The sequence below is a fragment of the Passer montanus genome, unplaced genomic scaffold (genome assembly GCF_014805655.1).
Source record: "Passer montanus isolate IOZ18808 unplaced genomic scaffold, ASM1480565v1 scaffold2, whole genome shotgun sequence".
NCBI classification, from domain to species: Eukaryota; Metazoa; Chordata; class Aves; order Passeriformes; family Passeridae; genus Passer; species Passer montanus.
The window spans coordinates 1,051,121-1,077,354 of record NW_024366591.1 but is presented as its reverse complement, the minus strand read 5'-3'; the positions used below and the strand labels follow the sequence as shown (position 1 = coordinate 1,077,354).

The window sequence follows — 26,234 nt, the reverse complement described above, 5'->3', positions numbered from 1 at the left end:
ACACAACTGCTTTCCATGCCAGCTACCTTGAGCCTGTCAAAGTAGGTTTAATTGTTGATTTTCTCCGCACAGTGCCCAGGGCACCATATGGCATTGGCTAGGCCAGCTGTCCCAGGGAAAGGCTCCAGGGCATGGCTGCTGTCTGTCTCATCCCTCACAGCTGAGGATCTTCCCCACAGTAAGGCATCCCTGCATAGCTGTGCCTGTGGTCCACAGAACACTACAGAGGAGCAACTGGGAACTCCAGAGCAGAGCAGCAGAGCCCTCACTTTTGCTGTACCACTTCTGTGAGTTTCCACTCAGATCACTGTGCCATTGGAAGGAATGCAGATCTGTGTCAATCTGAATTACAGTCTGAATTGTGGGTGCTGAAAGAATGGCAAAACAGGATGAGGTGAGTAAACATGCTGTAGGAAAAGTCAGAAGGACACACCAACAGTATTTCTAGAGCTACCTGCTCCAATATTCATGGTGTGATTCATTTATCTACTAAAGTACTGCAGGGTACTAGTTACACAATTCTCATCACAGGTATATGTGCAATTAAGTCATCCCAAATGGTCGTTCAAACCAAGGGTTACTGACAAGTGAAGGGACGAAATAAAATGTTCCTGTTGTTCTAGACACACAAAAGACTGCTAAGGAAATAACTTTATAACCTGAGAAGGGTCTGCAGCTTTAAGAAATTCTCCCCTAAAGGTTGTAAAGCTTTTACTACGCAAAGTATTTTTGCTATTATATACACTGGCGGCCACAAAGTGCAGCTATTGTTTCTGGCGGTCATTCAGAGGAGGTCGGGACTGATAAAATGTTTAGCAGAGTTCGTTTGGGTAGATCCATCTGTGTTTTTAACCTCCCATACAGCCTCTGGTGTCCTTTTAAAAGATGCTGGATGTTCCTGAGTCTAATAAATGACAGGCTTTACTATTATTTGCTATTTTTTATTATGTACCATGCCACAGAAAATAATGTCTTCTTTACATTACCCACACTTTTCTGTATGGATTATAGAAGCATCTAAAAAATAGGATTTTTTTTTTGCTGTGGGGCAGGGATGCAGCTTACACAGAGCTCCCATTTCCTTGGGAAAGCCATGGCGAGATGAGGCCTGTTAATCTCACTCCTTACATCTTGGGCTGAGTTCAAGAGGAACAAAGGAGGGGAGGAACAAGGAGGGGAGATTGCAATCAAAGGGCAGGGAAGCAAAAGGCGTGTTCAGAGGTTCTAGCAAGGAGCCCAAGATGGAGCTTCCAAAAGGAAATGTTTTCAGGTCACATGAGCACCAGGAAAAATATCCTAAATAGTTGGGAAGCGCTGTGATAGCAGTTTAACACTCACACTGGATGGGTTTGGTAGAGCAGGAATTGAAACAGCCCCAAAATAAAGTCTCAGTATTGCACAGAGCAAATCATGGGAGCTCTCAGCACCCCACTTCCCTGCCTGCCTGCGCTGCATGAGCACAAGGTGAACCACTTCAGTGACAACCTCTACCACTCTTCATGAGTATCTGTGTCCAATACCTGACAGAAACATTGCTGGCACTACACGGTGTCAAAATGCTGTGCAAACATTTGCTGACTGTGAAGAAGGTGAGAAGTTGCATCACCATTTTACAGGTGGGAAAGACAGAACATCCATGGATGCAAAAAGACCTTTAAATCCTCCAGTGAGAGGATCCTGACATCTGAAAACCGTTCGGTACAGAATCTCTTTTCCACCTAGAGATAGCACCGTCCTGCACGTGTGCTTCAGGTGCCGGCACCGCTCACCTGAGCTTGTCCGCCACGAAGATGACGCGGCGCTCGAGCAGGAGGGAGGCGAAGATGCGGATGATCTGCCGCACGCTCAGGCACCGGAAGAGGCACTCGAAGTCCACGTGCTCCAGGCGGGAGTCCATGGGCCGCCGCAGCTCGATGACCTGCACACAGCCAAGAGCAGCGGGGTCAGCAGCGCCGGGGCGCGGAGCCAGCCCGGCCGCCTGAGGGGACGCGCGGTGACCCAGCCCCTCGTGCGCAGGCACACAAAAACAATGGCACATTGCACAACTCCTGTCATGCCACTCTTCCCAGAATACAGCTGTGTGTGATGACTGTCTGCCGACATCTCCAAGGGAAGCGTAACTCCCCCTTCCAAACATTCTGTAAGAGATGTAAAGCTTGGCTGAGTCGAGAGTGTGAAGCAAGTAACAATCAAACGCTGGAGATGGAAGCTTACAGGGTTGAAACAGCCATAAAGTCAAGGTAAATTGGGTTCTAAGCTTGACTAACAATTCATATTAACATCTAGATAGGAGCCTGGAACTCAACTAAAAAAGCCAGAAAGACCTTGAACCCAATTTACTTCATTTCCACTCTCCTGTAATGTGTAATTCACTAGAGAATGTTTAAAACCTTTCTCTTTTCACATAAAGATATGTACATATATATACTTAACTGGGGAGTCAGGACAAGGTCTTAGATGGTGAGTTGTGACATCCCTTTACAGTCTAATTTTCATACTTCATCCATGACCTCTGGCCCCCTCCTTCCTTTTCTCAAATGCCTTTTCCTTGATTCCTTTATTATATCTTCCTTTTACTCTGCAATTGACATGTTCAGATGTGGAACTTGAAGGCAGAGGACAGAAAAAAGAAGAGGGAAAAATAACGTGAAGAAGAGAGTACAGAAGGAGAAAAATATGAAGCACAAGACAGCAAATGATGGACTATTGAGGAATTTGAGGAAACAGAAGGGAAAGAGAAGAAGTTGACCAACTTGAAACCATGTTAAAATCTCTGAATATATATTAACAGGAACATGCATGCACCTTCTTTCCATATGTCCAAAAATCACCATCACTTTATTGCTTTAGACTACTTTTATGTTTTCATGCACGTGACACCACATTCCACAAGCAGACTGGATCAGGTTTTAACTGGATCAGCCCTTACAGAATCCTCACAAACACTGTTTTAAGGATATGCTCAAGATCACAGGATACTGTAAACAAAATAAGTTCTTATCAGTTTGGTTGTGATATTGTTTGTGATCACTAATACACAACTGTAAAAAGAAAACTACTCTTAGAACAGTATGTACCAAATCAAATAAATTTGATTTTTTTAAGCCTGAAATACAGAAACAGTATGATGCATTGACACCCTCATTCAGCTGCTGCCCCAAACAGCAGTAAGAAACAAACTGTGGAGTGACTGTAGCAGGAATGGCTCCTTGGAAATGCTGGCTAACCTCCTCACAATCAGCAGAGGTGCCCACTTCCATTCCTTAGCACGGGGATTGCAAGCTCAAATCAAGTGTATGTGCCAAAGCAGGAGGGGCTGATTCTACTGCAAACCTGCCAACACGAAAATCTTGCTGCAGGGTAGGATGCAATGCAAGTTATGGCAGCTTCTACAAATACCAGGGATGTTTTCTGCTGCCTGGCAAAGCCTGCTGCCTCAGTCTGCTCATCACAAAGAAATACACTGTCTGCTTCCCAATTAATCACCATCTTTGTTTAGGCAAGAGGAGCCACAATGGACGGATAAGATTCTGTTCCTAATTAAGCCAGTGCATTCCATTTAAATAACGAGTTTGTACTAGCACAACAGAGAGCAAAGCTCAGCCAGAAGAGAGTTGTTTGTTTGTTGGAATTATCTCAATATTTTTCTCTGGGAGAGTTCAGAAGCTTGAGCAGAGGATAGAGAGGTTGCAGATCATGGCTCCCAGTCACATTCACACAGAAAAAGCATTGTCAGCTCTTTTCCCTGCTATGCCAATCACCCTTTCAGATGCTGCCTCTCCAGAAGAAAATGCAGGTGACTTTAAAATGTCTTGCAAGTCACTTATACAAGGAAATGCCATACATTACAGGCCCACTCCATTGAAGTCAGTGGCATTACATTCATAGAGAAAATACTATTTAATGCAAAAATAACAAAGGCACTGCAAAAAAACCATAAGGAGGGTGAAATAACCCTAAAGGGGAGTTTTTTCTCTCTGCTTTCACTAAATGGGACAAATTCTGTTTCTATCTTCAGTAATGAATCCCCTGTATATGCTTGACCATCTGAGTGGAGCTACTCTATTTTCACGTAAGGGCATGCAGAGAACAGAATTTGACACCGTAAATGGCTAGCCAGCCCCAAGCTGAAAAAGCCTTTTAATCAATACTGTCATTTTCCAATAAAGCACATGTTGTCTAATTATAGACTTCTAGCTACTTGAGTCAGGAATAAAAAGAAATGGCATCTATTATATGTGTGCACACACAAAAAAAAAAGAGTTTTACATTACATACTTTCCTTTGAGAGCCAGTTAAAAGGTATTTATTACCAAAGAGAGCCATTTAAATGCTGCTCCTACCATGGCCAGGACCAGCAGTAACAAGGTTTGAAATAACAAGCAGCTGCTGAAGTGCTCAGGTACAGAGAGCATGGGAAACTCCCCCTTGCCTATTATCACTGTGATAAAGCCCAGCAATGCTGCAGTCTCTGAGCTGCACTAGGCCAGGCACACTGGGACATTTGTGCTGGCTGCTTTTCTTACACACAACTTATTAAGAAACATAAAATAATAAGTACATAACCATAAATTGGCATAAATTGGCTTTTAATCATCAATGGGAACTAGCATTAGCATGTCCACAGCGGTGCAGCTCATGCTCTGCTTATTTTGAGGGTTTGCCACCCCACAGCCCTGCAGGATCTGTTTGTCTCCTGCTTTTCTTTTGCTGTTTTGACACTGGAGAGGTAAAGGGTAAGGCTTTGACTTTTAATGTTTGCAGTTGCTTTTTACCTCATTTCCAGCTCCAGGCAGGAAGGTTTTGACTTTGATTGTCTTTCCAGGTGCAGGAAAAGGAGATTCCATCAGACTTCTCATAAATGGATAAACCAGGGCCGCAGATATTCCCCTTCTCCTTTCAACCTCATCCAGGATCTGGTCCATTAGTAAGACATAAGTGAGAGAGAGACAGAATATGTCAGCATCACATAGACTTTTGAAGCATCCTTTGACCCACGTGTGCTGAAACACATGGCAGATCTAAGTTTATGTCTCCTCTGTCATGTATTTCTTCATTACCATCAATCCGTGGGGTTTTTTGTTACAAAATGAAACCTGTTTGTGAATGTTATTAACACAGAGGCAAGGAAGAATTAACAAGTCTGGAAAAGAGGAAGGAGATTCAACATGACTAGAGGGATGTATATATTGTTGGGATTATGCCTGAACAACAGGGTGAGCTGAAGGAGAGAAAGATGAAGACAAATCCCATGATCACAGCCCAGGTACATCTCAGTACATCTTGAAATTTATATGAAGGAAAAACTGTCTTCTGCACTGAACATCTCTTCCATTTCAAGTGAGAGGGCAGGAAAAAGTCAGAAAGCAATGCTGCCACTATGGTAGGAGGACAGAGCCCCTGAAAGGGTCACAGCAGTGGCTGTCAGATCAGAGTCTGTGCTGAGCTGGAGACCATGAGCTGCCCCTCAGGCACACCCAGCTCTTCATACTGGTGCCTGCATTAAGGTCATTTTCTCTTGATGAAACAGCAAGTAAACTAGTCTTCAAATAAGCAGATGGAACTTCTTAAAGACAGAGGAGACTATTGTGTTCTTCTCTCTTTGGTCACACGGGGCAACATAAATTAGATCACAGCTAAGCTTTCCCACATTAGACTGAGCATATAGATGATAAAGCAAAGAAGACAGAAAGCAAGGTTCAAAGCAGTTAGTGGTTTGACCTGCAATGGTGATCCTTTAACCACCACTCCAGAGCAAAAGGCCATACAAGAATTAGTGGGTCTGAGCCAGGCATTTTCTCTTGTTTCTCTTGGAAATGATTTTCACTGAAGCAGAACATTAAAGGACACTTAAGCACAAGCTGGTGACCTGTAAGGAGAGCTGGTGACACCAAATGCCAGCAGAGGCATTCACTGGTGCATAGTTTCCCCTTCCTCTCTGTGACATAATGAAGGCCTAACTAAAGCAAAGCTTGGCCCTGTGTACATAACTTGCATTCCAGTCCTTGGAAGTGGCAGAAAACCATAAATGAGGCCATGGATTTCACTCTTGATGTAATGTGCAGCACAGCCATCCTTAGCAAACAAAACCAGTGGGACGCAGCAGTGAAGCAGGGCTGTGCCCCAGGTCCCTTGCTGCTCCTGCACACTGCCAGCACTCAGTTGTGTTCCTGCAGCCACAGGATTGGCCGTTTGATGATTTTGTTGCTGGACTTGGGGTCATGTGTGTGTCATATGCCTGGCTCCAAAGACCTTCACAACGCAAATAAAAGGAGCATTTAAACCAAATAAAAGTTGAACAGAGATCCCAAGAGATAAAATGGTCAGAAACATCTGTTGAAACCATGACCAAATGAACTGGCTGGAAGTTAAAATATCTGTGGTTCTCAAGTCTGTCTCAGCAATAGGTATTGCAACAGTGAGTGAGCAGGAAAGGCTTTGTGGAAGACAAAGTTAATGAAATTTATCAGAAAAAGGAAGAGAAACATTTTAAACAGAAACAGAGGAATCTTTTTGCTTTTGTCATAAATAATATCCAAGATTTAATATCCCACGGTCTTTCATCATTCACAGTGTAAGGTAGAGACAGCTGTTCATTCTATTGAGGGCCAGCTGTCTGACCTTATACCTCAGCTGCAGTGATACTTGGTTGTAAGGAAGATACTTATTTTATTTTTTCTTCTCCCAAATCTTCTTTGTAAAATAGAGCACTATCAAAATGAGATAAAAACATAATAGCAAACAAAGAGCCTCATGAGTTCTGTCCACACCACGAGTGATCCTGGTGGTGAGCTGGGTGATCCTCCCAGAACAATGCATTCCATTTCACTCACAGATATCTGTGTTTAGATACATCTTACATCTAAGAGGCACTGTTATAAATCCTTGATTTCAGAGCTTTATGAAAGACATCAGAAGCAAAATTGCAATAAACTATTTGCAACCCAACTGTTGTTCTTCACACAAGGCTTGTATGAAGTTGTTGATAAAACTTGTCAAAATTTTATCTAGAAAAACTTGAAACCTACTTTAAAGATAATATTCTGTATGAATATTAGATCATATGAACAATAGAAATGCTATGATTTTATCTAACATCAATGATTTACATGCTCTTTTCCACTTTATTCCTATGAAAATTAGCAGGTAAAATCTGTAAAAGTTTTGAGAGATTTCCCATACCTGAAGTGAAAATCTCTGGCAAATTAAAACACCATCAATTAAAACTGGGCAAATCAAAAGATCATCTGTGCTTTATTCTGGACTCTAGGGTGAAAAAAAAAAAGTGTCCCTAGTTTTAAGTGCATAGAATTCACATATCAAATCTTTTTTCTCAACCTCATCATTCCACAGGGTGTTGGAGCAAAAGTGGTACTGGCCCATCATCCAAACTATGGATGCCAAGAATTACAGCTCAGCACAGAACGGCTGTAGAAAACAATGGAAAAAATTTTGGTCAGCCAGATGATACAGACACCCAGATGTTTTCTGAATCAATTTCTGCCTCAGTCACAGAAGTAATAAGACATTCTTTGATGAACCAAATAATAGGGATAGAATATCCAAAATAGCAACTGTAAAATAGTTATCTCCCATCAAAGGAAGGAATTCTTCCAGCCTGGTTCATCACTGCAGATGTGTGTCAGTAAACAACCAAATTAAAAAGCAATATTAAAAAATATCTCCTTACCTTAGAAAACAAGTCAAAGCACCCCAGGCGGCTGATGACACAGTAAACTTCAGGTAGGCGTGGGCCTTTTCCATTGGGCTGATAACAGCAAAGAGGAGATGGGAATTACACATCCATGTGGAGCCATGAGGAAATACACTTCTCTCCCTGACCACACAGTTGGCCATCATGTGACATCTCTCACTATTTGCTTCTCCAACAAATAGCTGCTCTTGGAAAAGCATCATATTTCTTCCATGAGGCAGGAAACCAAAAGGCGCAGATAGAGCTTCTCCCCTTTGGAAATCACAGCCTGTTGGAGCTGCATCCCAGCCTGGCTCCAGCTTGCAGCCATAAAGGCACAGGGAACCAGGGCTGTAACTCATGCCTCTGCTATCTCTGTCCCCTGCCCCTGCTGCAGCACAAGGAGTGGGGCCACCCTGGGGCTGTGTGCTGCAGGAGAACTGCAACACCAAGGGAGGCCACGATGGCTTCAGGTCCCCACCCCTCGCTCCATGGTGCTCAAAGAGAGCTCAACCTACAGAAAGGGAGCTCACAACCTAAACAAAGGCAGGCTGCATGAGTAAACCATTAGCTTCCTCAGACCAACTCTTGATAAACATGAAACTCACGTAATTTAAACTGTGGCAAGTATGAATCAATAATACACATCCCTCTTACCCACTCCCCAAGAGAAACTGTGAAGACCATCCTCTATAACCATCGTATAAAAGATTTATCCTGGAGAAGCAAATGGTACTTCCTCAGTATACTGGACTCTGCTACCCTTCCTATTCCACTTTGTCTCTTGTTGGACTCTACTGGTACTGAACTTCCCCACGGAGTGTTTGAAATTCACATGCCACAGAGAGGACAATCAAGAGAAACTGAGGGCTAGCTGTGCTTTTTAAACCTGAATATTGCACTGTAGACTTGGACAATCAGCAGGTGCCTGCCTGTTATAATAAAGACCACAAAAAAAATACCAAAGCTAAGTGAATACAGATGAGTCTATTTCTGGATCCAAACCTGCTCACTACACGTCACATCTCTGAAAAAGCAGAGCCCTTTTTTGTCCATATTAGGTATAAAATCCTTTCTAAAGGCACTGAGTGATTATATCAAGCATGTGGGATTTTGGTTAAAATCATTGTGTCAAATCTGCAGGAATGCCGAAGCCATGCCAGGAGCCTTGGACAGCTCCCAACCAAGAGCTGTCTCACTGAGTGCCAGTAAAAACATCACATTCCTGGGTCATCTATAAGACCAGAAACAATAACTGCTTAGCACTTACTCCAAGTTTCTCCTTTATGAAATGTCATTGCTTTCAAATAGCAATTTGAAATAGCAATCTGAAAGGCTCATACATGTCTGTGGGAGCTGTGATTCTTCCCTCCCTGCTCTCACTGTGCAGGACATCCTTTTTTGTTATTCCAGAGACCTTTTCCTGCAAACAGCACAGCCTCACAGATGCACACACATCAGCTGTAAGAGCAACAAGCAAAAGCCTTGAGCAGAGCCATTCTGAGGGGCAGAACTTCTCAAATTTACAGCAGTGGCAACCCTTCACATAACCTCCCCTGTCAGCCATCAGTTTACACCTCACTTTAGACTGATCTGAAACACCCACTGTGCTTTAGTTTGCTTCTTCCCTGGGCAAGACCATCCTATGGGACATGACACTCCTGCCTGGACTCCTCCCTGGTCACCAGGGGACACTGGGGTCTGCCCATCAGGACCAGTGTAACCTCCTCTCTTCCCAAAAGGGAGCTCTCCCACGTGGCAGGCTGTGCTCTGCAAGGTGGTTGCACAGTCTTGGAGTCATGCTGTCCATCCAAGACTCACTCCTGCACACAAAGAAAAGTTCCAGATCAGGATGGCAAAATGCTGAAGTAGCCCAGCTGGGAGGCACCCGAATGACTCTGCCTTGCACTGCTCCTGAAAGAAGAGATGGAGGGGATGATGTTTTGGGCTTGACTTCCTTTCAATTTGTTTTTGTGGAGCCCAGGATATTTTCAGCCTTAGTCCAGTATCACATAATGAAAACGCCTAATGAGTTTTGATGATAACAAGACAGTTGTCTAAAATTATGAACATAAACTGACAAGAACTTGGCTGAGGTGGAGAAGCCAAGCTCTGCATCTGGGCTGGTCCACACGTGGCTCAGGACAATCTTTTTTATAGTGAGTTTAATCTGAATATTACTGACTAAAGCCCACTCCAAAATCTTTGGAGGAAAAACAAGAGGCTTTTGCTCCAAAAACTAAGCCTGCCATTTTTCTCTTTCAAATCTCATCTCCCTGTCCATGTGCTTGGATTCCATGGAGCCTTCAGAGATGTCCTCCCAGTCTGCCATAGCACTGAGCTGTGTGAGGAAAGCGGCCTTTGCAAAGCACATGCACTAGCCAGTATATCCAGAAACAGAGATATTCCTCAGTGGTGCCAGGAATCAGAACAATTCCAACACTGGGAAGCTAAAATCAGTTTCTATGGAGGCTCTTGATTCCTTGTTAGGGCCAATCCAAATTCTGACCATGAGAAAACTGTGGGTGTTGTAAATCAAAAAGCATTTCTTAAAGACTTCTTGTTCTGTAAAACATGAACTTTGGGTGGCAAAGCACTCCATGTACACAGGGCTGTCAAACTGCTTTGGCAAGGGTAGGATGGAAGGGAGCAAGAAGAAAAAGCTTTTTCCAATGAGTTTTTGCAGCTCCATAAACAGTCTGCATCCCACAAAAGTTGTTTTCACACTGTAATGAATGCCATTCTCCTGCCCCCAGCAAATGCAGGACGTCAGGTTAGTCCCACCTAGCAAGTGCTTTCTGTGTTTTCAGGTACACACTTCACATTCAGCCATCTGCTCCTCCATGGACTCCTGGGGCTGGCTTGTCTTAGCCTAGAAAAGTGGTGGGGGATCAAATTTTATGTGAGAGGGAAGGAAGGCATAGGATGAAACAGCCCCTTGCAAGGGTGCCCAAATCATCTCTGCTGCTGACACGTGCACTCACTAGAAAAGCTGTTGCAGAATTGCCTTGGAGGTATCAAGATGTAACTGGAAAATTTCATGCTATCTATGGAAATGCAGATTGTCTGCTGTGGGACAATAGGTTACATTCCATTGTAATCCTGTTCCAAAATGAAACAAAACAATATAAATACATTTAAAGGGGATACTGTACAGGATTTGTAGAACAAACAAAACATAATTGTCACTGTATCCCTTGAGGTAGTTTTGGCACACAGACCCCAGAAAAGGTCTGGAAGAATCTGAGATCTGAAAGAAAAAAAGTGGAACAGTTTGTTCATATCACAACACGCTAAAGGAGAGCAAGGCTGACAAAACACAATTGTTTCCTAAATGCAGGAATCTGCACAGCAGACCCTGCAGAAGAGCAGCCAGCCACCCTGACAGGATCAGCCAGCCATGGAGCTTTTGCCAATGAGGCTGCCAAATGCACCAGAAGGTGTGAGACACCTCTTGCTGGGTATTACAAGAACATCCCCCACCAGGACAGCCGAGGAACATTTTCTAAGGAATTAGCCTCACAGCAGTTGGCTTGGCTTAAAGTGAAGCAGTTTATAAGAATTTTAGGGGGCTTTCATGACACACACTAGTGAGGCTCTCCCACCATGCACCAACCTTTGCAGAAGACATGAAATTGTTAGACTTCCAAACCCTATGGAAAGGCATTTCAGGTAAATACCCAGATTTCACATTTCCCCCAGCAGGACAGGAGAAGGCTGCAGCACCCAAATAAAAGAAGATCTCTGCAGCTTCCAAAATCCCGTCTCTTTCTATAACCCAGTCTGGCTCTCAGAAGGGCATAGCTGGATTTGCCCCACAAAGGGCACAGCTGGTGAAGTGCACTGGCATCACTCCTTCCTCTCCTTGTACCAGTAGGATGGGATGTGTCAGCTTCTCTGTGCCAGGGTTTGGAATCCAGGTTAGCCTGAATTAAGTGATCACCCAAGGTGGCAGCAGCAGATCTGCTTTATAACTGGCTTTATAATTATTAGACAGATTTAGCAAAGCACTACTTATTTTCCCTTTTTCTTTTTGTTATTTGATTGAGTTTTGCCTTATCCAGTGGAGAATAAAAATCTCCAATGCTGTCTCAAAACACCATTATCTAAAAACATGCACTATTGATTTAATTCTGTTCCTGGTATTTCCTAATATACTCAGCCATCTTTTGCACCAGCTGAAAGTCAGTGTTCTATTTTTATGTTGTCCTTAATTTAGGGTGAATTTCACTGAGCTTTAAATGAGTAAAAAAAGTCTCTGTTAATGTTTCATTGAAAAACTGATTAAACATTCCTGTGTATAAATCTCTTTTATTGTCACTGGTTATTTCAGTCTCAGCATGGTCCAGGATCAACCATTTGGCATTTCACAGAGGCAAGCTCTGTGCATGATTACAAATGTACTGACATTCTCAGAAAGATAAAAGTCTCAAACCACCTTTACCTGGTAGAGTGAAAACAGTCCATAATTTTATTTTAACCAGCATTTTCTGAAGTTTTGTTATTTTTTTTTCCCAAATAAGACCTTATTATCCTTTTAAATGACAACTCATTAAAAAAAAAAAGATTTGTACTGCTGCTCTATACCTTGTTGTGCTTATTTACAGCAGCAAGGATGAATTCTAGGTGCTTTCCTTGCTCATCCCTGAGTAACCCCCTGACCAGCCCTAGATTTACTGCAGCACAAGCCTTCAGTGACATTTCCTGCCCACACATCAGCCTTGTTGTGGCCCACTGTGACACACTGTTTAATACAGAGTCCCTGTGATGCTACCTATGGCAAACACCACCCTCAGAACTGATAAACAAGCTTTCTGTTATGTTAGCTTAATGAAACTTCTTACAAATAGAGGAACCACACACAGCAAAACCTCCCAGAGAGAGCATCTGCAGTCTGCACGCCAGGGGCTCTGCCACGGACACAGAGCAGGGGAAGAGCAGGGTCAGGCAGAACCAGCAGTGCAGGACAGAGGAGCTGTGCCAGTGACAGGGAGCTGCTCTGCTGGAAACTACTGAAGGCAGGTGTTCCCTGCCTGAAAAGGTGGGAAATCATGCCAGAAAGGGCAGGGAGGGGAAAGTGCCAGTGTGACTTACTCTTAGAGAAGGGGGACCTATTTACAAACTGCTGTGGACATTCATTTGGCACACAGTCAGCCAAAGACTCCTGCAGCATCCAATATCCATATAAGCTCCCCAACCCAGTGTGGGCAACAGCCATGGAACAGGAGAAGAGCCATGGCTCCCCACCCAGTCACTCACAAACAGCTCCAAACCTATCCAAGAGGTGCAAGGCCAGTGCAGGGACAACCAAGTGCGTTCTGCTCTGCTGCCATCCCATCAGGTGTGCAGGATGGACACCAGAATCCCTCTTTGCATTGTGCTCCACCTCCCTTAACACACTCTGCAAGCCTCTGAGCAGACTCCTCCCCCTCGATACATACACTGCTGTGCTCTCAGTTTATCAAGTGTCCAGGGATTTTCCAGGTGATGAGACAACACTGTTTGTAGACTCCCCACCTCACCTATTGACCACCCCTGGTCATGGAGACTGAAAACTGTGTGAAAAACCAGACTTCCCACTGCTGGCACCAGCCTGTTGCATGACTCTGAGCTGCAGACTGATGACAGTGCTGGCAGAGTCACTTGAGATGTAAGCAGCTGCCTAAGAGATAAACACTACTCACAAATGTTTAGAAATACCAGATTTGCCTTTGTTTCCAGGGTTGTAGTATTTCTGATTGTGCTTGAAAGTATGTAACATAAAGAATTTATTAAGTGCCCACACAAAAAACTTTCCACATTCTCAGGAATTTGCTACAAACCTTGGGATCTATCTGATTGAAATGGCCATTACAAATTCTTATTCCAACTTGATCTCCTTACATTTCCAAATTTCAGAGTGAGAAAACCCTGCTTCCTTTCAAAACCATGAGAGACACTTTCAGTTCAAACTGTAGGTTTGAGATCCTTTTCAAGAGAATTCTGCCCTCTGAAATGAGGATGATGTACTCACCAAGAGCCTCCTGCAGTACCCGAAGCGCCGGCTCCCATCCTCCCCAGTCAGCATGAAAGAGAAGGTCTCACTAGGAGAAAGTGAATTGTAGAGATTATAGCAGAACTACAGCATGGCTACAAGGCAGATCACTTAGCAAGGGACACTCATCAAGTGAGAGATGCCACCCACTGGAAGGTCTTCATCCTTAGGACGTACTCTGTGGAACAATTCTGGCAGCAGTACAGTTAGGGACAACCCAGCTGTCTCATCAGAACAGATGGGTGCTGAGTGTCAATGACTGCAGAAGAAATATGAGAATCAGATTTTGAGGGCAGTATTCCAGTGGTCCTTTACCTTTAGTTCAATCCTGTATTTGGACTGAGCTTTGTTCTTAAAGGGAGAACCTTAGATATTCTCTGAGAGTAGAGAAATCATTTTCTAATCCAGAAACAACACAGGTTTCCAAAATCCAGCTCATTTTATGTCTCTGCCTAGGATAAACACCATTTGTGAAGGAGCAGTAAAACAGTTTTACAGTAAAACAACAGCACAGGTAAAGGGATGGGTCTGTGGAATTGTGCATGGGCTGTGAAACATTCCTGACTGCTTTGCAAGTTTTAAATGCTATTATATAAAACACTTCCTGGTGCTGAAATGCCAGGTTTTGCAAAATTACAGATGTCTCTGGGGAGACTTTATTGTGGCCTTTCAATACATAAAAGGGGCTTCTAAGAAAGATGGGAATAGACTTTTCAATAGGGTCTGTAGCAATAGGACAAGGGTTAATGGTTTTAAAATAAAACTGGGTAGATTCAGACTAGATAAAAGGAAGAAATGCTCTACAGTGAGGGTAGTAAAACACTGGGACAGAGTGTCCAGAGAGGTGGTGAATGCCCTGTCCCTGGAAGCATTCAAGGTCAAGCTCAACAGAGCTCTGATCAAGTTGAAGATGTCCCTGCCTGTGGCAGAAAAGGTTGGACTGGATGACCTTTAAAGGTCCCTTCCAACACAAATCATTCCAGAATTCCATCCCTTCTGCCTATCCTGTTACTCTACACCTTTGGATCAACCAGTTCTCACATATCAATGCAGAGAAAAAAAAAATTATACATTTTTTTTGAGGTCACTTTGAAGGAAGAAGAAAATGCAAGCCTGGCTTTCCTTTTCCTTGCCCTTCTCCTGCAGTCATTCATCTCCAGTGGAAGGAAGAGAGAGCACAGCTCCAAGAAAGTTCTCAGACAGCAATGTTTTGAGCCAAATGAAGGGGTAACCTGCAATGTTAGACAAGCACTCTGAAGGCAGGGGGTGGGCAGGGCCCCGTCCTTTTTAAGATTTATTTTAAGTACTTCCATTTATTCTTTTGAGTTTAGCACTCAGAGGAACCTTCAAGCCTCTTCCCCTCAGCCACACAGGCCTGTGAGGCAGGCAGAATAGGGAAGAAAAAGAACACACAGCTTCAAAAGAAAGAAAAATTAAATACAGCTGCTTGATCACAAAGTGGCCAAGACTCAAACTGCTGCTTCCTTAATTGGGCACTGACGAGGCTGAGGCTGTTCCAGTGCACTCCAGCACCATTCCAGCACCACTGCATCGTGCAGAGCAGCTCTGGAGCACTCACCTGTTGTACTCAGAGACGGGGAGCCAGTCCTTGGCATCAGGGAAGCAGAACTGTGGGATAGCCTTGAGGCGCTCCTCTGCTTCCCGCATCTGCTTGGTTGGTCTCTCCAGCTGCAGGGAGAACAGAGAGGCTCAGTCAGCCCCTGGGTGTCCCTTCAGGGTCACTGAGCAGCTCTGAGAGCCAGGGCACATCTGATTGTCCTGTAGTTGTGCTTGGCAGAGAGAGGCACGACTCCAGGACAGGCTTATAGGTGCTTGTACAAAAGAAATAATCACTGCTGGGGTTTTACAGTTTTTCAACTGTCTGAAACTCCCTTGTTGTACAATGGCCACTTAAAACACAGCCCTTATTCAAATACCTTTCTGCTACAAGAGCACAAGAGAAATGCCAGAGATCAGCAAAAGTCTTTCCATTGACTTCAGTGAGTTTTGGAACAAATCCTAATAATAGCCAAAATGAGTTAAAAGTGAAATATTTAGAAACTGAATTTAAACAGTGTTTAAAGCATCCACCACCAGGCCAAATTCTCCAGCTCTGAAAAAGATAAATTTGAAAACAGGGAAAGCTTTCAGTTACCTTCTCTATGCCCTTTGCTTTGTAACAGATTGCTTTGGAACAATTCTGAAAGCTCCATTTAAGAACTGGATTTCTATTCATTTTTCCGTTTATTCACCTTACTGATCTTAGAATGAGCTGTACACAGGAATTTTTCTTTTACCTTGGGAAACTGGTATGTCACTTCTGGCAGGTAAGTGTTTTTAGAGGGCTTCTTTTTCAGGGACACTACCACAAAATACTCAAATAACTCCCGCTCCTGCCACTCAATCAGCTCCAGTTCCAGGGTGCGATAGCTTGGAGCCCTCTTCAGCATTGACTGGATGTGCACCAGGCGCTGGGTGTGAGCTGGCATTTACAAAGAAAAGGAAATAAAAAAAGACACAGATCATTACCTGAGACTGTAATGTTTTTGTGTAAGCCACAGCCATTCACAAAGCACTTTCAATTTGCCAGAGTATTATTCCAAGCATGTTCTCCTTTCAAAACCAAACTTTTTAGTTAGCAAACCTGTAGTCTCACTAATTGCACCCATAAATCAAAACTCTCTCCAAGTTATGCAACACTCAGTCACTGAAATGATTTGCAGTTCATAACTGCTATCCTGGCAAAGGTCTGGCTTTTCTTCACACATAAGACTGGATTATAAACCCTTATGTGGTTGTGCAAATGCACTGGGGCCTCCAGGGTGACACATCTGAGGTCTGGTGACAAACAGTTCTGTGCCCTGTCCCTACACGCACAGCTTTTTGTTACAAACCGCATAAGGCAGACCATGGAATAAATTCCAGGGAAGAGGAACAGGGAGGAAAGGGAAGATGTGCCAATTGCCTGCTGTGGGTTGCTTTGTTAGGGCTAATTCAGTTGGGGGATGATCTTAGATTCATGGCCATTCATGAAGGCAAAGATGTACCTTGACCCAGTGACTTGCTGCTTGACACCTATGGAGAACTGGTCATTAACATCACTCATTACCAGTTCTGTTACACTAAAAAACCCAAAACCAGCTCATCAAAAGCAGCTCCCTGCATGCTCTTCCCAGCTCTTCATGCAAGGATCTCTGGGCAATGGCAAAGGAACTGTTAGCAGCACACCTCAAACCCTTCAGGCTCTACTCACTGCCACTGCCCACAGCTTCCCAAGGCTGACTGGCCCTTGTGACAGGGAAATAAGGTGCCATAAGCACTTAGGGAAAGCCCTTGATGACCAGCCCTCACACATCTGGTTCAACAAAAAAGTTAACAATTATTTTGATAAAGCACTTGGGTCTCGATGTGACTGCACAACTGGGGAAGTTAATCCCCAGAACAACCTGCCTGCTCCTGCCTAGAGGCAGCCCCACACTGCAGGCCACTGCTTCACGTTTGCTGGGGGGAAACCAAAGAGGCCACCCCAGCAGATGGGCACCCAGTGAGTCCTGTCATGCTATACATCACAGGGGAGCTTCAGCTCAGGGTGCCCTTAGAGCATCAATGTAAACACCAAGTCACTCAGGAGCAGTGGGCTAGAGAGACATCAGAATGAAGATCCTCTGTTCCACAACAGTGGGGGAAAAGCCTCCCAGTTTCCAGGCAGATCAGAATATCCTCCCAGTAATAAGAAGGGGCCAGGCCCTGTCTATCTTCTTTCATGGCCTGCAAGAACAAGCAACCCTTCTATTTTCTGACACAAAGAGAAACAGAACCACAAGTGCTTTTGGGTTGGTACAGGTAGACAAAGGAGCAAGGAGTCATTTTCCCCACATCACTGTACAACATTGCATACAGCCTGTTTTGGATGGTCTTAGCACCAGCTATCTGACACAAATCTGTTTCCCTAAGACAATGTTTTCCAGAAAGTTTTGTTGCATGTACAGCAAGCAGGTGTCATCTGCAGTAGGTAGACATGGATGATTGCCCCATATTTTATAACAGCTCCACACCCTTGTCTTTTTTACTCCTCACCTACTAACAACATGATGGGTTTTTAGTAATGACATCTGTTGCTGCTGTCTTCAACTTTTTTATAGGCCTCTTTCTGTACCAGGACTTAGGAAAAGGAGAGACTAATTTAGTGGCCTGGCTCAGGCAGAGTTTGTGCAGGTGCTGATAAAGGAATTTCTACAATTTGGAGACTGCAGACTTATAAAAGAGTCTAAGAACCACAATGCTGGATCAGACCCAGATCCTTGCCTCCAACAGCAGTGAGCAGTAAACACCGAAAACAGCATATGAGTAAGAAAGGAGCATCTTTATCCAATCCCATCCCTCTAAGCCTGCACCCAGTAGTCAGTCTGGAATAGATCAGCATCTCTGAAGTGGCTGACAAAGCCAATCTATCAAAGGTCCTGTTCTTCATTAAATGACACAGTTGCCAAATCCTTGTTAGATCTTCACAGCCCATTTTGTCCTTGCTTTTCACGTTCATACTCCTGTGTTGGAACTTTGGGAGCTTTGCAGTAATGGAGTTAGGAAACTGTAGAGAATATAGGCCATGGACAGGAGCAATGTGCAGCAGCAGAAGAACATACATTGACAGGGTCTAATGAGAAGTCACTGAAGGCTGATCCCTTACCTTTAAACCTGTCATCTGAGTCACTCTCACTCTCGCTGTTCTCATCTGCAGAGGACACAGAGGCATTAGTTAATGCAAAACCAGAGCAAACAAACTCAGTTCACTGTCCTGCAACTGGGAAAAATCCTATCTCACATCTCTGAGTCTTGTGATACACACATGCACTTCTCCTCAGTCTTAAAATATCTTGAAATAAACAGTTTGAATGACTCCTTGGATTGTGTTTTCCTTGGATTCAGTTTCAATATTGCTTGAGAGTAAGAACTTCATTTTGATGAAAGGGCAAAATTCATTCTCCATTACAGCAACTGTTTGTACTGAATCCCCATCTATGCTGAGCTGCAAAAGTGACATTTGGAAAATAGGTCTTAACCCTTTCCCTTCTTGTTTTCAAGTTTCAATTTTATTTTTTTTTAATAAAGGTCATGCAGCACTTAAGTCAACGTAAGCTTTATGAGTTTTGTCTACGTGGACAACATTCTCAATCACCAGAACTCACCAAAATGAGTTAGAGTTAACAGGCAAAAGTAATCTTATGACAAGATGTGTTACTGAGGGGTTCTTGATTAAAACCCTGTTGTACCTTTACTACAAACAGGGCCTGAATTTCCTTTTTGGCTCCTGTTTTTCCAGAAGCAGTCTGAAGCACAGGGTGAGTTACACACTGTGAGTGCCAGGAAAAAGCATGCAAGAACTCCAGGGTCAAAACAGTGAATTTTGGTCAAAACTTACAGTAAATATGGACTAAAGGAGAAGCTGGGTAAATCCAGCTGACCATGGGATTAACAGGATACACAATACTGAGAACCTTATTTATTTTTAGTTCATCCCCATTTCTCCTCTTACAGAGAGAAAATTATTATTGTTCACAGAAAAAAGTTCTAAACTAAGTAGAGTCCAGGGTAGATGTGGAGGAAAGAAGGAAATTGATTAATGCTGTAGGATCCAAATGGATTCACTGAACCCTGACACTTGCACCATACCTCGTAGGGAAGCTGTCTCAATACTGGACATAGAAAGTTTCTTCAGTCGTTTTTTCCCTCTTTTTGCACTGTAGATGGAATTGATTCTTTGGACAAGCTGCAAAATAAGAAAATGAGGAATCAGGAAGACCAAACATTTTTCTGCCAGGAGACTTTTATTAATGTATTCAAACAAAACATGGATGATAGATCAGCTAATGCAGATAATAACTGTCTGCCCCAAAAATATCTGAGATGATGGGAAATATTAATGAGATGACTTGTGTTTATTGTCTTCAGCAAGAGGCTGGGATTACTAAGAATTCAACATTAAACAGAATATTATAACTTTGGGAGAGTCACAAATATGTAGTAATTAATCTTCATGATGTTTTATAAGTCAGGAATAGCGTATTTAATTTCACAGAAGATTTCTTCATAGAACTATAATACAGTTTGCAAAAGCTGTTTCATCTCAGCTTCCAGAGAGAAATAAACTGAGAGAAAGGATGCAATTCACCATAGACACAGCAGAAGGGCAGTAACAGAGCACAGATTGAAACAAAACCTTTTTTAGGTTTTCCCTCCAATAACTATCTCAATTTAAAAAATTATATTCTTCAGGAATACATGATCCTGAAAGGTAAAGTAGTAAGAAAACAGAAATTATCACAAGATTTGCAATAAAATTGTGAACATTCATATGCTGAAATCAGAATTTCCATTTAGGAGAATATCTGCCCCTTCAATTAAAAAAATAAAAAAGGGTACAAAATTAACAGCCAAATTTTCCAAGTTTTACTCAAAATCAGGTAATAAGTTACTCTGTAAATAACCCTGTGATTTCCTCCAGAAATGTGTGCCCACTGGTGAAGTATAACAATATATTCCAATAAAGTAAAAATACAGTAAATATTAAGGATGTCGGATTAATTTCCTCCTTAAACAGAATTTCCAACAAATTCACAGAAACATAAAAATCTCCCTCTAGTCACAGTATTTATAGCCATGTACTTTAAAACATGCTCTTTAATAAGAACAGGAAAGAGCTGAATACACAGTAAAAATCAACTTTGTTCACAAGCCAAAATGAAGCACACTGGCAGTTCTCCCCCTCTCTGTTGCTATTGTATTGTTGGTTTTCTGGTTGTTGTCTTGTGGCTTGGGGTTTTTTTCACATTCCATTTTGAATCAAAAAACTCCCTGAAAAATTAAAAATTAAGTTTTACTTCAAATCCTTCAAGACATCATGGTTAACAGGATGGGGTCAGCTGTGAGTAAATTAAGGGAAATCTATTAGGCCAATTAGTTATTTTCCTGAAAACAAACGATGGGGAAATAAACCACTTCAGATGTTACTGCATATTATAAATAATAATTGCTGGGCCATCACCGATTCAAAATCTTAAAGTTATATACACAGCAATGCTCTGGTCCACAGAGTTTCAAGAAGAGTGTGGAAAGCAGAACTGCCTTAAAGTCAGTTCTGTGTGAAGATGGCCATCAGATGTTTGCTCATCTTGGAAAATTTGGAAGTTATTACTTCTAGGGAAGTAATTTTGATCTACATGCTCCTTTAGGGTACAAAAAGAGCTTTCAGTGATGGCTAAAGGCTGGCTGTTGGAACCTGGTTACTGAGAATTTTAGACTTTCTGTGCTGACAGGCACTGACCCCCAAGAGAACGCTGCACTTGACCTCAGGTCATTAAAAAGGTTCCAAAATTGAATGACAGAACTGGGATTATGGGTGTGTAGTTTGAATAGAAGTGTGCAATATCACATGGTGGAAAACTTAAAGAGTTTAAGGTTTTAGAAGATATATGTAAAGCAAAATGGAGGTTTTAGGGCAGTGGCTGGTCCTTCTTTACCTTCTTCCTCATGGGTTTGGGTGGTTTTGTGTAATTGGATAAAAAAGTCCTCATGGCAGGCCATGGGTGGTTGGTAATTGGGTTAAAAGTAAAAATAATAGGAAAGTTTATAGTTTATCCTTAAAAAGTTAGTTTATCCTTGAATAAGGATAGTTTATCCTTTAAAAGCCTTGTAGAGAGAGAGATGGGGCTCCCTTTTTAGTTTGTTAGAGTGAAGTGCTGTAGAACTCACGCTCTGTGAGACTGTGCTACAGATAAGAACTAATAAACATCCGAGTCCCAACAAGAAATACAACCTGGAGCACTTAATCCCGACCCTGGCACAGAGAAGATAAGACTCAGCAGGTGCCCAGAAATCCCCCAGCTTGCAGCCAGGTGACCTCTCCTCAGCACAAGGGCTGACCCCACCCCGGTACCTTCGGGATCCTCCTGGCACGCCGCGTGGACAGCAGCTCGCTGGCGGTGCTCAGGCTGTCCTCGGTGAGGCTGGAGGGGGACGAGGGGATGCCCAGCTGGGCCAGCAGCAGCATGTCATCGTGGCTGTGCCGCTTGGGCAGCCGCGGCAGGCGGTGGCTCTTCCTCTCGGACCAGTTCCCCACGCGCAGGGAGTGGCTGCTGGCCTTCGAGGGCAGCTGCAGGGACAAGGACAGCTTGAGCTCCTCCCCTGTGGGCAATGCCTGGGGCACCTGGTGTCACTCTGCCACCTGTGACAGAGTGGTGGCTGCACGGGGACACCGTGCCAGGGGAGCCACCACTCGCAGGATGCGTGTCAAGGTCACAGTGAAGGGAAGGGGTCAACCTCCAAGACTTTAAAGTTCAAAGGAAACAAACAAGACCATTTCTGACCTGCTACATTTCCATGCACCCACATCCCGTCACATCCCTAAAATCTAACTTGAAGGCTTGGCTGACAGCAGAGCACTGACCCAACAGGCCTGGTCCATTCCTCTGACTTGCAGCAGTGAAAATAATGAGTAATTACACAGTTCATTGTAATGTTAATTCAGTGCAAAAGTAATAACTAAAATAGCAAATTCATGCTATTTTATTCAATAAAAATAAAATAGAAAAATCAAGCTTGTTCTATTTTCATGGTATTAAGAAGTTTTAAGACCTGACAATGAGCAGAGATGCAGTTACAACACTCCCTACATTCCCAAAAAATTCCCTTTAAAACACAAAACTGTTATCACTACAGAGCAAAGGGAAAATCTCACTGAAGGATTAACCTGATAACATCTGTCTTTAAAAAACTGAAGGTCTTTTGGAGCAGTTCTAGGAGCAGCTCTGCCCAGCTCCAGGTCCCTGCCTTCTCCTCTCAAACACAAACACTGTAAAGAAGGTTCCCAAGCACATCCAGGAAAAAGTATTATTGTGTCAAGCATCTGTCATTTGGCATTTATTAACATTCTATCAGCTCTGTTACAAGCTATAAACCTGCAGCAATAAATGTCCCATTTATTGGCTGACAGATTGCAGTGCCATCCCACCTGGGATTAAGCACAGGTGTTTCTGTGGAGAGGGGTTGCATCACAAATACAATGTCATCATCAAACATTCCTTTCATACCTGATGACTTCAAAAACTCAAATTTCAAATTCCGAAAAGAATCAGCGGGAAAAGAAAAGACAAAGTGAGCACACCACCAGTGTTTCTGAGATCTCTGCATACCACAAGTTAGCACACCAGGAAAACTGAGCACAGTCTCTCCTTTATTGAAAGGAATTCTTTTTGGAGATGATTGTTGGAAGCTTGCTGACCTTCTGATCTCTTCCATCTTGTTTATCATCATCCATGACTGAAAAGTCATGTTGCTAACCCAGCTTTGTTGCTATGATGGAAAAACTGGGTGATAAACCATTGCCAAAGCTACCATTCTTGAGGAAATTCAGACTTTTCTATTTCTGGTCATTGGAGAATTACCCAGGCCCAAAGCTCACCCACTCCTAGTGTCTCTTCGTGTTAAATATCAGCACAATGACAGTGCAATTATGGCAGGACTGACTCCTGTCAGGGCACTCCCAGCAGCATTTCAAAAAGAAGGTACCAGAGCAAAGCCAGCCCTGCTGCAAAGGGTCCCAGAGAGTTCTTATTTACTGAAAAACTTTACAGAAGGCACTTACATCTGCAAATTCTTTGGTAACCCTCTGTTAAAGAGAACACTGGTCAGTGTCTTCCTATGGATCTGTATGGTTCCCAGCCTAATGACACAGCCTCAGGGATCCTCTGGATGCTACACAACTCCTGTTAACACACACAGAGCCTGAAATAGTTGTTATGCACCATGTCCCACTGTGAGGGAGATTTCTCTGTTATCCTCATGACTGCAGTGCCTGTTTCTCCTTTCTCTGCCTGATTACTACTCTCCACTTGCTCCTTTTCCAGCAGCTTTGCTGAAGTCACCCCTGGCTTAGAAGGGATGCGCTAGGAGCACACTAAGAATCCTGGTGATGCTTCTTTTGGATTGTGATGCTTGCATGCACACAAAGCAAGTGAAAGAAAAAGGGTTCAGTTTTCTTTCTAGGTCTCTTTACAGGACAAAAATGTAAATTTTTATGACCTTTTGTTGAACTGTGAATTTTCTGTTAATTCTGTGCAGAGTAAAGTTCCTTTAAAGGGTGCTTTGAATCTCAAAATTAAGTATGTGTTGAAATTTATCTTTCTCCTTATGAACATAGTGATCCCATAAACAACAAAGCAACCTGGTATTTCATGGTGTTCACAAAAAAACAGGCTTACTTTGAAAAATTCGTAAAGGGAAAGTCTGCAGAGTGCCTCGTGTTTATGCGATAAACACAGTTTATACAGGCTTGTTAACTGCAGACACTCAGGTTTTCCTGACTGTTTTATTATTCACGCATTTACCTGGCATGGTTACACTAAACCCACTCCCCATGAGCAGCGCCGCACCAGGGTCTCGTGTAACACCCCAGGGACACAACCAGCAGCTGACACCTCTCTCCCCTCCCGCCGCTGCCCGGCAGCAGAGGCAATTCCCTGCGAGGCGCAGGCACACGGGAGTTAATTCCCGAGCGAGCAGAGGAAGCACTCTGCGGGCGCTGCGGGGCCGGGGCAGCGCGGAGCAGCCGCCAGGCACACGGGAGTTAATTCCCGAGCGAGCAGAGGAAGCACTCTGCGGGGCCGGGGCACGCTGCGCCCCCGCCCGCAGCCCCGGCCGCCTTTACCTGCGGAGCCGCCGCCGGGTATTTCCTGCTCTGCGCCGTCCACATCCTGGGCAGGGAATCTAGGGAGTTCTCGGACAGCTGATGGGATTTTCGCCCCCCGTGACGGCCTTTCAGCTCCACATCCTCGTACGGGTTTTCCTTGGGTGACTCGCCTGCACGTTTGGGTTTTTTTGGGATTTTTTTTTTTTTTTAAGGAAAGAAAAACAGACAGGAATGTAAAATTAGAAAAAAAAAATAAAAATCATGTGAACCAAGGCTTTTAGAAAAGCTCCTCAGTTTTCAGCATGACTCATCCCTCTAGCTGCAGCTGGAAGTATTTGGAGAAGAACTTGGCTATGAGCTCGACAAGTTTCTTTGGATTTTTTAACTGTCCCCTTTTTTTTTTTTAACTAAAATGTGAAGATTTCACAAGACGTGCTTCTGAGCATCCACAGCTGTGGAAAATTTATTGATATATAAAAGCTAAGGCACTTAACTTCTTGAAAGTGTATCAGTAGATTTTATAAATCCATAACAGCCATTCGGGGGGGTGAAATGAAGACCAATAAATAACTGTGCTCAACACACCACCCTTACACACAGCAAGACAATTCTTATTTGATGCAACCTTCATTTTTCTCTTCTCCTGAGAGATGGCAAAGAAAGAGTAAATGCTCCAGCTCAGCAGTGCTAAGAGACAAGATTGCAAAAGCAAAAGGAGAATATCTGTCCCAACCATCCTGCATCCTCAAAGTGTTCTTTAAAATATATCCTGTCTTAAATTAGGCAGCTATTCATTTCAAATTATGTGAAATTCCTGTCTCCCAGGAGGAAACTCATGCTGCTAATAATATATGGAGGGTTAACCAATTAATCACTAAATAGTACTTAAATGAAAAATTAAAAAGCAGACTCCATGAATTTTTACCATTTGAAAACCAGAACCAAAATTTATAGTTCATATTTAACTGAGATCCAATACCCACCATCTTCTCAAAACTCCTGAACTTAGCAGACCTCTCAGTAACAAAGGAGTATGAAGATGAATGAATGCCGTCAATAAAATTAACATTTTGTATGCATTTTTTCAGACAGTTGATAATCAGCAACTGATTTATAACTCCAGGTTTTTCAAACATGGTCATTCCAGTTTTCCAACAATCTTGAACAGAAAATTATCTCAAAAAAATATTGATCTACTCAAATTCAGGACTTGAATTTACAGAAACAAGCAGGAAGTCAAAAGCTTTTAAAGCAACTTGCTTTTGGTTTTGTCTAAAAATGACTTTAAAATCCATGGGTTTAATACAATATATGTATTGCGATACAAGCTATCTAACATAGGAAATTCAATTGAGAAGTGAGGACAGAAAGCTGCAGTGTGGTTCATTATTTCCACTGTTACAGAAAATATTCACAGTGTGAATATTCACTGTGTGAAGGAGATGACAGCTGGGGCATAGGTGTTTTCACTATTAACTAGGGTTAACACAGTCTGTGAGACTGCCAGCTACGTTGTTCTAGGCAGACTAAATTTCCATATTGTACAAAGGAAAACAAAAGCAGTTTGTGCTTTTTGCTTGATTGTTGAGCCTGGAAGCATGAGACTCAATTACAGCCACAAGAACTTTTGCTGAGCAAGTTCACATATTCACAATACAAATAAAAATACAGTTTTGCTTCAGTAGTGCATCATAGTAAGATTTCTGGTCAAACATAAGCCCAAGAGTGAATGTTTTAGCTTTGTTCTAATTAGAGCCCTGAATCACTGCTGCTCTTGAAGAATGTTTGACTTGGCAATCACAGCTTATTATTTCATCCAGAGG

At 43.0% G+C, this 26,234-nt stretch overlaps 1 protein-coding gene across 12 annotated transcripts in view; it reads right to left on the bottom strand.

Moving 5' to 3' along the window:
* The window catches only part of DENND2B (DENN domain containing 2B), a 151,567-nt gene that overhangs the window by 19,657 nt on the left and 105,676 nt on the right, over positions 1-26,234 (bottom strand). For 11 of the 12 annotated variants that reach the window (XM_039706907.1, XM_039706913.1, XM_039706906.1 and 8 more), the window contains 10 exons: positions 24,430-24,581; positions 21,661-21,876; positions 19,398-19,494; positions 18,415-18,459; positions 16,025-16,209; positions 15,307-15,416; positions 13,707-13,776; positions 7,691-7,768; positions 4,776-4,916; positions 1,770-1,918 (listed from right to left, as the gene is read on the bottom strand). In XM_039706907.1, coding sequence (XP_039562841.1) covers positions 1,770-1,918; positions 4,776-4,916; positions 7,691-7,768; positions 13,707-13,776; positions 15,307-15,416; positions 16,025-16,209; positions 18,415-18,459; positions 19,398-19,494; positions 21,661-21,876; positions 24,430-24,581 — 1,243 coding nt within the window. The other variant, XM_039706914.1, reaches the window with a different exon arrangement.